Source organism: Pteropus vampyrus, unplaced genomic scaffold, assembly GCF_000151845.1.
Source record: "Pteropus vampyrus isolate Shadow unplaced genomic scaffold, Pvam_2.0 Scaffold319, whole genome shotgun sequence".
Classification (NCBI taxonomy): Eukaryota; Metazoa; Chordata; class Mammalia; order Chiroptera; family Pteropodidae; genus Pteropus; species Pteropus vampyrus.
In genome coordinates, this window is record NW_011889100.1 from 738489 (window position 1) to 748533 (window position 10045).

The following is a 10045-nucleotide window of genomic DNA, read 5'->3' on the forward strand; positions in this document are numbered from 1 at the left end:
GGGAAAGAGGACACCTCCCAGGCCTGTTACCTGCCGGCCAAAAAGCCACTCAGGGAGATGTCCTTTGGTCTAAAACCCGCCTTCCGTCTTTGTGTCCTGACTCACAAACTTCAGAAGCCACCACGAGAGCTCGGGAACTTGATAATGCTCATCCCAGCTCCTGTCCTTACAGACACTTCCTATCGCTGACATCTGCCTCCCCCGCCGCCCCCCAAACATCTCTATCTGGGTCTTGACTGGGCTCCCTTCTGGGTCCCGTCCCTGACTCCACCGACCCGAGAGGCTGTTCCTCCCGAGACAGTGCCCACAGGTAGGGCTCTGTCGTACTTCACAGGTTGCTTCTCTTCTTAACTGTTCCAGTTCGGGGCAGGTTAGGAGGAGGCAGGCGTGTGGGGTGGAGGCGGCGCCTCTCACAGAGCGTCCCTGGCCCGAGGCCAGATCACGCCTGGAAGGTGAGTGGATGTAATAAGCAGGAAGGTAATGAAGATGGGTGACAGGTACTTGCCTAGAAGCAAATGGCCCACGTGTCAAAGACTACATCTGTGTGAGCCCCGAGCCCAGCCCCGAAGCGGTTCAGCCAGGAGGATCGGAGATGGAGGGCGCTCAGGGCTCACGCGGGCCACCTGCTGGCTGGGGTCACCGGGCAGCCTGCCTCGTGCCTCCTGGGATCGCGTGAGGCGAGAGCGTCATAGGTTTGGAAGTCTGACACGGCCCGACTCCCGCAGCCACCCCTTAGGAGCCTCGTGCCGGGGTAAGTTAAGTACCCTCCAGTCTACAAAATCGCACCTGGATGAAGAAATGCAGGGGAAGGGCTGGGACAGCTGCACGTGCGGAGCAAGTGCTTCCTAATGGTGCCGGGACAGTCGTTTCCGAGCATCCCCACTGGCCGAGCACTGGGGCAGCTCACCCACGTGAACGAGGGGGAAGTGGGGTGTGGGTCACGAGGCCGCCAGTCCTCAGCCTTCAGGGACAGGGCTGGGCAGGAGAGGCTGCAGCCTGCTTCCCTCCACGCCAGCTCTGCAGAGCATTCCAGAATGAAGCCCCACAGAAGGGCGGAAGAGTAGGATTGGGAGGCCGTGACCAAGGCCTGGACGCTGCTCAGAGGCGGGGCTGGCCCTTCCCGACAGCCCCCCCAAACTCCACTCCTCCCACCCTGCCCAGCCCCACTCAGCGTGCACAGACTCCCACCCTCAGCCTTCCAAGACTCTTATTTGATGCTTTTAAACTTTTTTCTTTATTTAGACAGAAAAGACGAACTCTTTAAAAGTAAATTAATGCAATAAATAAATAAGTTAAGCATAGAGAAGTGTCTGAAACTGACTCCCCGTCTCCCTTACCACTCCCACCCCCACCCCATTTCTTTGCCCTAAAACCTCTTCCTAAAGAAAATGATCAGGTAATAAACCCCTTTATCCCTCCCCACACCCCTCCTCCCAAATACCCAGTTACCCCCAAAGCAAAGGGAGAAATCGAGAGAGAAAAATCCAGGGGAACATTGTCTAAACCCCCAGGAGAGATGGCAGCGTCCGGCCGGTGGGCTGGGTGACGCGTGGCCGGTGGGGCGTTGACACGGAGGGACCACCAGAGACTGTAAACATTGTTAGGGGCTCAGGGGGGTCTTTTCCTCGCAGGAGGAGGAGGGTCTCTGTGGCTGACGGGAGAGGCAGCCCTCAGGGCTCCCCCACACCTCCTTGGAGGGGGCCCTTGGGGGAGGCAGTGAGTTTTAGGGCTGGACATCCTACCTCTAGCTGAGGGTGGCAGGGAGCGTGGGAACCAGCTTCTGAGAACCCCCTAAAGTGGGGAAGAGGCTGGGACGAGGGCGAGGTGGGGAGCGTGTGGGGGCCCCCACTGCCCTCTCCGAGCTGCACAGGTACAGCGGGCCCCCGGGTTGGGGAGGCGAGTGCGAAAGCTGGGCGCGGGACGCCGGGCACAGGAGCCCCAGCAGAAGGCTGATACCCCGAGCCTTCGAGCCTGTCCCTTGCTCCCTCACAAAGGCCAAAAGGGCACCTGGGAGGAGGCAGGCCCTCGGGGAGGGGCCGGGTGGTGGGACTGGGCCACTGTCCTGAGCCCCCAGGGCCACGAAGCAGCTTTTGCCACAGAGGCCAAGCAAGACCCAGGGCAGGTGTGCAGAGGGCTGGGACCAGTCGTGGGGAGAGGGGGCAGGACGCCCCTTCCTGTGGCGTCTCCAGACCTGCGGAGGAAGGAGACGCGGGTGAAGCTGTGGGGAAGCCGGCCGCCAGTGCAGGTCACAGGCCCCGGGGGTGGGGAGAAGTGGCTGGGGTGGCTGAGGGAGGCCGGTCATCCAAAAGGCCTCAGTCCACACTGAACCATCTGGCCGCCCCCCAAGCCATTCGACCAGGGGAGGGGAAGGAAGAGAGGGAGGGACAGGGCGGATGATACAAGAAGCCAAAGACATTAGGAAGGAAATCGTTAAAACAGCCCGTGAGAAAAAGGCTGAGAAGGACGGAGACAGGGACGGAGGGGGAGAGAGGCAAAGAATGAGACAACGAACAGGCAGGTGGAGGCAACTCAGAGAGGAGGAGGCAGGTGCCTGTCTGGACAGACACCTGGAGAGAGAGCAGGGGGCATCCACAGGGAGGGCGGGGCAGGCCGGGGTGGCCCAGGGCTGGGCGTGGCCTGGGGTCTCTGGGGGAGCCCCTGGCCCCTGGGGAGTGCTCATTCCTTTTTAGAAAGGAACGAAGGAAGCCAGGGAGAAATGCACAGAACACAGACCACAGTCACCAACCACTGTCAACCAAGCACATCCCGCGAGCTGCCCCCGGCCCTGAGCCTGGGCCGGGGGGGCGCTTCCCTCCGCGGCCCCCTCCCCAAATAACAAACAACTGGCTCCAAAGACAACACGCTCGTTCCATGCGACTTACAGGGGCCCGGAGCAGGGGTCCGGGGATGGGGGCTTCTGCCGACAATGGACACGGGCCCTGGGCTGGGGGCCCCCAGGGTGGGGGAAGTTAAGCAGCCAGGATTGGGGGGGAAAGGGGGAGAAACAGAAAACGTGGGTATTGTTCTTGGTTGTATTTTTCGGGGGTTTGGTCCAAAGGAGATTAACGACATAAAAGGAACGGAAGCTCAGGGCTCTGGGCCGCGGGCCGCGGCGGTGGCGGGCATGGGGTGGAGGGACCCGTGAGGTGAGTCACAGGCTGTCCAGCATGTCAGCCGCCTCCACCTGAGCCACAGCTGCTCCCGAGAGGCCCGAGGTGGGGACTCCCCCCAGTCTGTTCTGCGCACTCTCCACTGTCCCATGGGTCCACTGCCACATAAGAAAATCACCTGGAGTCCAGGGCGGCAAGGAGCTGACGTCCCCACTTCTTAGAACAGATATTCCAGAAACCAGTGTTTCTAGGACCCTCCAGCCTCCTAAACCAGCCCCCTCAGTCCTCAAACCGTACTCCCCTAATTCCACTCCAACTCGAAGGAAAACCAGAGAGAGAGAGACACGGACACACGGACACACGGACACACGGACACTGACCAGACGGACGGGACTGGATATCGGGGAGGCTGTGGGGGGTGGACAGATATTTAGAGACTTGGCTCTCTGTGGGGCGTGTGTGTGTGTGTGTGTGTCTGTCTGTCTGTCTGTCTGTGTCTGTGTGGGCGAGGGGAGGGGCAGGAAAGAGACTCGAATGACTGAAAATCAGCAGAAGGGGCAGACCCCTGCTACAAACGCCCGGAGTCGGGGCTTGGAGGGAGCAGTCGGAGTGAGGGGGCTGGCCGCAGTGTGGGGGTTGGGGAGGTCACAGCAGGACCCACCTGGGGGCCCTCAGTAGGGCCGGTTGGCATCCTTGGGCCGCTTTAGCTGGACTTTGAGGCGCTTCATGCCGATCTGGAAACCGTTCATGGCCTGGATGGCAGCCTGGGCACTGGCCGGATTGTCGAAACTCACAAAGCCTGAGGGGAGAGGGGCGTGAGGCCGGCGCGGCCCCGCCTCTCAGCGCACCACCCAGCCGCCTCCAGGTCCGGCGAGCGCCCAGACACCTGCCCAGGAGCTGTTGATTGACGGGTTGAGTGAGCGAGTCCAGCCCACCGCGCACGCGCATGCGCACACTGGGACATTCGCGCCCCAGCGTCCTTGGAGGGGCGGCCCCTTTCTCAGCCTGGTTCTGAACCTACCTGTTGAAAACACCTGTCTCAGACCCTAATGACTTCTGCAGCAGGGGGGACGAGAATGTTCCCTTTCTTCCCCGAGCAGCCTTGCAGACGAGGCCCAAAGGCAACGACGCCCGACTCCCTCAGCCTCGCCTTTGAAAACCAAACACCCCCTCCTGAGCCTCTGCCAGGTGAGGGCTTATGGAGAAAAGGTGAGGCTGCGGGTTTCTGGAGGGAGAGAAGGCCCGGGCCGCAGCGGGGTGCGTGGGAAACGGTTGTTTTGGACTCTTGGACAGTCTGGATTCCAGATATTGGCCCACGGCAACCATAAGTGACTTCGCATGTCTCAGACCTTGTCCTCTTTCAGAGTTTTGGCAATTATCTTTTAGATCGTATTCTCACCAAAACACTTGCTCTGATTGGTGGCCCGGTCAACAAAGACTTTGGCTGAGATGACGTGGCCAAAGGGGACAAACATCTGGAGGACCTCTGAGTCGGTGAACTCCTGGGGCAGGTGGTAGATGAAGATGTTGCAGCCGTCAGGGCCTGGGTGGCAGCAGAGACACAAGGCAGAGCACAGTGACTGGGGGACGGACTCAAGGAGCCAGGGCCCTGGAAAAGCAGGGCCCGGGGGGACCCTGCAATCACGCCCCCAACGCGTGGGCCAGGGCACCAGCCACCACTCGCTTCCTTCCCCACCCATGGGGCCGGGGCCCGGGCTGTGAGCGAGGGAGAGGGAGTCCCTGAGCCCACGACAGGGCACCCTGTCCGCTGAGGCTCTCGGGCCGCCCAGGCCGCACCTTCCCGCTGCTGCTGCTGCTGCTGCTGCTGCTGCTGCTGCTGTTGCTGCTGGGGGGGCGGCGGGGGCTGCTGGGCAACCAGGGCGGGGGGCTGCGGGAACGCAGGCGCAACCAGGCTGTAGGCTGCCGGGTAGGCTGCTGGGTGGGGAGACAGAGAGCTCACGCGGCTAGAGATGCCCCGGCCCGGCCCGCTAGCCCTGGCCCCCTCCCTGCACCCGCCCTCCCCACCCCCCACGGACCGGCAGCCACCCGAGACCCAGCCTCTGGACCGCTTGCCCTCTCGCCCTCCCTCCCGCCTGGGGCGGGTGGGCCGGGCCGGGCCGGCGGCTCCTCACCAGTGTAGTGCTGCATCCCCGCGTAGGCCTGCTGCAGGGGGTCCACGGGGGCTGCGGGGCTCTGGGCTGGGGAGAGCAGCAGGCTGTGAGCGCAGAGCAGAGGCCGGGCAGGCGGGGAGGGGAGCCTCGTGGGTGGCATGAGAGGGGGACGTGCACAGAGCACAGGGAAGGGCAGAGCTCAGCATCAGTGAGACTGGAGTCTGTGACCGGCTGTGCAACCCTGGACAAGTGCCCTTGCCTCTCTGCGCCTCAGCTTCCCTGGCTGAGACCAGAAGGAACGTCCCCGCCCTGGGCGACAGAGCAGGAGAAAGGCCTTGTAACCAACCCAAGCCTAGAAAGGGACCGTGTCTCATGGCCGGTGGCTGGGCATGGGTGGGCAGCAGAGACCCCCACCTGGGTAGGGGTGAACCCCGTTGGGGTACAGAGCATCAGGGGCAGGCTGCCCGGCGGGCTGGGTGGGCACAGGGCTGTAGCCGTTGACCCCCAGGGCAGCGGGGATGGCTGAGACCGGCGTGGCAGCGATGGCGGGAGGGGTGCTGGTTCCTGGCCGGGAGAGAGCGACACACACAGAGCGGAGGAGCCGACACGCAGACGCAGAGAACCAGTCAGCAGCGAGGGCGCAGGGCAGGGCGCAACCCCCGCTCTGAGCCCTGCACCCCGCCCCGGACCCCATGGCTTCCGAGCCACGCCCTGCGCCCCCTCCCATCCCGCCGTGCCGTAGCTCCCCTGACCTGGCCCATTCCCGCCAGCCCAGCCCTGCCTGGGCCTTACCTGAGGATGGGGTGATGGGGGTGGCTATGAGGCCATTGGCATTGATGGCGGCCATGTGCTGCATCTGCACGGCGGCCATGGTGGCCATAGGGCTGAGGTAGGCACTGTGAGCTGCCACCAGGGCCGCCTGCTGCTGCATCAGCTGGGGGCAGGGGGAGAGAGGAAGGTGGGGCCAGGCCCCCTGCGCCCTGGCCTGGTTCCCCGCCCAGCTGTGGTTGGGGACGGGACACGGGAGGCCAGGAGGAGACGGGACAGCCGGGCCAGCATGGGGGGGACAGTGCTCACGGCCTGGGTGTAGGCGCTGTAGGCTCCAAACTGGAGGGCGATGGGGCTGAACATGCCCAGCTGGGTGGCCACCTGCTGCATCCGGCGGAGGCCTCGCTCCTTCTCCGTGTCAGCAAACTTCACCACCAGGCTGGATGAGGCACCCTGGGCATGGGCCCCCCATGCGGTCAGAGAGACAGAGCGGGGCTCTCCTCCCCAGAGCCCTGGGACCTGGCTCGGGTCCACCACTCGTGGCTCGGCCTCTGGCAGGGCAGCTGTCCTCGTGCCAAACGGGGAGATTTTCATCCCACCCTCCCCCTGGGCCGGGATGTGCAAAAGACTAGAAAAGGCTGAAGGGCGTGAAGTCACGTGCCTGGGGAGGGACGGGCGTCCGGGAATGCAGAGGGCACCCCCGCGTCTCCGCGAGGATTTGGAGCCGGAAATGGTCCTCAGGGTGGATGGGCCACAGAGGATGTTTAATTAAGCTCAGGCCGGTCTCGCTTTGCCCCTGCCTCACCCCCTGACCACAACTCCGGCCCCCACACCCCAATCCTGACGTTAGAGGGTGCAGCCTCACGTTTTAACATCAGCATGCACCAGGTGAAAACCAAACCAGAACATTCGCGAGGGTTGGACAGCCTAGAGTCTGGACAGCAGTCCTCTGTTCTGGCCGGCAAGTCCCTGCTACGGGCTTGCCCAGCCTCTGTTAGGGGGCACTCGCCTCCTCCAAAGACAGCTGGTTTCAGTTTAGGGGTTTGCTCTGTGGGGGCCCCCACCAGTGCAGTCAGTTGACCTACAGCTCATGTGTGCTGAGGGCACGTGGGGCCTCTAAGCAAGTGTCACCTGCCAGTGAGGGCAGGGCATATGGGAAGGTGGGAGGTGAAGGGGAGGGCTGAGGGGTGGCAGAGGCAGGAGGGGAGGGTGAGGGCATTTGGATGGAAGATGGGGGACAGGGACAGGGGATAAGAGGCAGGGAGATGTCATTTGAAATGTGAAGGTGTCCCTAAGAGGTTTGATTCTTCTGCCAGGAAATTATTTCCGAGCGAATTCAAAGACCCTGTCTGAATGGGCCTCCGTGGCCGAGCCAGGGCCTGGCAGGGGGCCTGGGGGGGGCCCTGGCGGGGGGCCGGGGGGGGCTGCGGAGGCCCGAGGCCCGAGAGCAGGGCTCACCGGCAGGGTCCGGCTGCTGTGAAGGGTGTTGATGGCCGCCTGGGCCTCGGCGTGGGTCTGGAACTTCACAAAGGCGCAGCCTAGGGTGTTCAAGAGGGAGCAGGAAAAGGGTGAGTGCCCCACCGGGGCCCCCCAGTCCCCACTGCCCAAGGAACCAGATGGGCGGCTACCTTTGCTGGTGCCGTCCGGCCCTCGCAGCACAGTGCACTCGTCTATGGTCCCGAACGGCTCGAACATCTTCCGGACGTCCTCATCTGTCTGCTGCTTCCCTAGCATCCCCACAAAGAGCTTCCGGTCTTCTGGGGAACAGGGCACAAGAGGGGGGGGCGGCATGCTCAGTGCCTCCTGGCTGCTTTCCAGTCTGCCCCAGCTTGGGACAGGCAGGAACCCCACCCTTTACCTTCTGCTCTTCCCCAGGGCTCCAGACAGTCCCCTGACCCTGGGGACCAAAGGCTCTCGGGCGTGAAGGGGGTGATGGCTGGGATGGGCGCGGTTACACAGGGAGCTTGTCCCAGTTCTGAAGGCTGTCACTCCCGGCCTCATCTCTGTGATGGGCTGGATCACATCCCCTCTGCCCGCCTTGACTGGGAACCCTTCGGAACTGGGACTTTCTTCCTCAAGAAAGGCTGCCACTCGGCTGCTCCAGGCCCGGGGCCTGCGGCCTGAGGGCGAGGGGCTGAGTCCAGAGGTGCAGGACCTACCTCCTCGGCTCTCGCTGTCGGCTGGCTTGACCTGGATCGGCCTGTTCATCTAAGGAGAGAAGAGAAGGCAACTGCTGGGGACCTCCTCTGAAGCCCCCGAAGAGCCCGCCCAGGGCCGGGACCTGCGGGGAGGCAGGAGGCAGAGAGGCCCAGGCCCCGAGGCTCCCCGGCCCTCTGGACTGTTGGTTGCGGGGAAGGTGTAGGGCCCGGGGGTCAGAGGCTGGGAAGGGGGCGTGTAGGAGAGGGCACTCATGGGACACGGTGCCCGGCCGGGCGGGGCCCCAGACGACTTGGCCAGGGTCGGGTGCTGCTCTCCTTAGGGGCACAGTGGGGCTGCCCACAGCACCCAGGTTCTGAGCCAGCCCAGCTGTGGGGCCGTTCAGCAAGAGCCGCCTCAGTTCTACACAGTGGGCGCAGCAGAGGCCACCCATCAAGAGGCCCCCGGGAAGACTCTAGACTGAAGGGAACCCCACAGATGCCCCAACTTCCTTCTGACCCCTAGAGGTGTGTCTGCCTTTCCTTCTGCCCCCCTACACCCCTTGACCCTAGGGGGAAGGCACTCGGGCAGCACAAAGGGAGCAGATGCCCAGTCTCCGTGGCAACGGGAGAATGCGCGCCATGGCAACCGCCCACTCAGCCTGATTTATCCGTCCCCGTCGCCCTGGCGACCGTGGTGACGTCATCACTTCTGCTGCTCCACACACCCGAGAAGGAGTGGGGGGGTGGGAACAGGGTATGCCGGGTGGGGAGGGTTTGGTGGGGGCTGGGAGGTGGGAGAGCTTCCCGATTCTGGAGGGCGCGGCGCGGAGCAGGCCCTGCGGGGCCATCCCGTCCCCTGCCTTCCTCCTCCAGTCAGACCCTCGGCGCCTCGCAGCCAGGACAGCTCCAAAGCGCGGTCCTCCCCGCGCCCGGAAGTGCTCCGGGGCGCGCCCCTCTCCCTGCCCCCGCCGCGCCGCCCTGCCTTCGGCTCCAGGGGACGCGCCGGCACCCCGGGTCCGCTCTGCGGGCTCTGGCCGGAGCATGGGGGGGACTCCGGCAGGGTGGGGGCGGGGAATCTTAGGAGCCAGAGAGGGAAGGGGGCACTCAGCATCGCGTGTCTGAAAATATTCCGCTGCGAGGACTTTGACCCCCGGGGCCGCCCTGGCCCCTCCACTCATCTGTCCGTGGGGCAGCCCTAGTTCCAGGGACCAAAAATCATAAGTTAGCAAAAGAAACCAGGGTGCTGAGGGTGCGGCTAAAGTTACCCTCAGGGAAGGCCCTGGACTTCCGGGCCGGGCCCTGCCACTCACGCGCCGGGGGACCTGGGACGAGTCATTTCTCTCCTCTGGGCCTCAGCTGCCTCAGCTGCCCCATCTGTACAACGGCTGGATGGGGCCACCTGGAGCCAGGCTATCCCAGCGTGGTGTTCTAGCGAGGGGAGCTGTCACCACTTAACAGTCAAGGGCAGAGATGAGCGCCGCCAGCCGCCTCTCCCCTGGACCCCTTCCCCCTTCCCCCGCAGCACGTGCCAGCCAGTCCGGCTGGACTCTGCCGGCCAGGGAGTCCTGGGCTGGATCAAGTCTAAGCCCCACCTCAGTGGTCCCCCTCCCCATGTACCCCCATCTCTGGATCTGAGAGCAGCTGGTGGGGGAGAGGGTACCAGCCACACAAATCCTCGGCCAATCTCCCCCAGCTTTATCCTCCACCAATCTGGGATTATCCCATCTGAGGTTCAATCTCGGGAGTGTGTGCGTGTGCGTGTGCGTGTGCGTGTGCGTGTGGCAGGGGGTGGGGGGCCGGCCGCTCAGGCTCCTGGTCTTTCACCCTCCTCTCCTGTACTCTCGTCCGAGCAATCAGGACGTCCCCTCGCAGGCACACAGGCAACCAGGGCGCGGTGGCAGTGTGTCGGGGAATTCTC

The 10045-nt window shown here is 64.0% G+C and overlaps 1 protein-coding gene across 2 annotated transcripts in view; it reads right to left on the bottom strand.

Moving 5' to 3' along the window:
• Positions 1 to 1293: 1293 nt before the first annotated feature.
• The window catches only part of CELF3 (CUGBP Elav-like family member 3), a 17836-nt gene continuing 9084 nt past the window's right edge, over positions 1294 to 10045 (bottom strand). The window contains exons 3-13 of one of the 2 annotated variants that reach the window (XM_011377668.2): positions 8149 to 8197; positions 7618 to 7746; positions 7448 to 7527; positions 6299 to 6442; positions 6014 to 6155; positions 5636 to 5785; positions 5243 to 5308; positions 4908 to 5045; positions 4510 to 4653; positions 3772 to 3909; positions 1294 to 2191 (exon numbers count right to left, since the gene is read on the bottom strand). In XM_011377668.2, the coding sequence (XP_011375970.1) occupies positions 3782 to 3909; positions 4510 to 4653; positions 4908 to 5045; positions 5243 to 5308; positions 5636 to 5785; positions 6014 to 6155; positions 6299 to 6442; positions 7448 to 7527; positions 7618 to 7746; positions 8149 to 8197 (1170 nt within the window). In that variant the 3' untranslated portion in view covers positions 1294 to 2191; positions 3772 to 3781. The remainder of the gene's footprint in view (positions 2192 to 3771; positions 3910 to 4509; positions 4654 to 4907; positions 5046 to 5242; positions 5309 to 5635; positions 5786 to 6013; positions 6156 to 6298; positions 6443 to 7447; positions 7528 to 7617; positions 7747 to 8148; positions 8198 to 10045) is intronic. The other variant, XM_011377669.2, reaches the window with a different exon arrangement.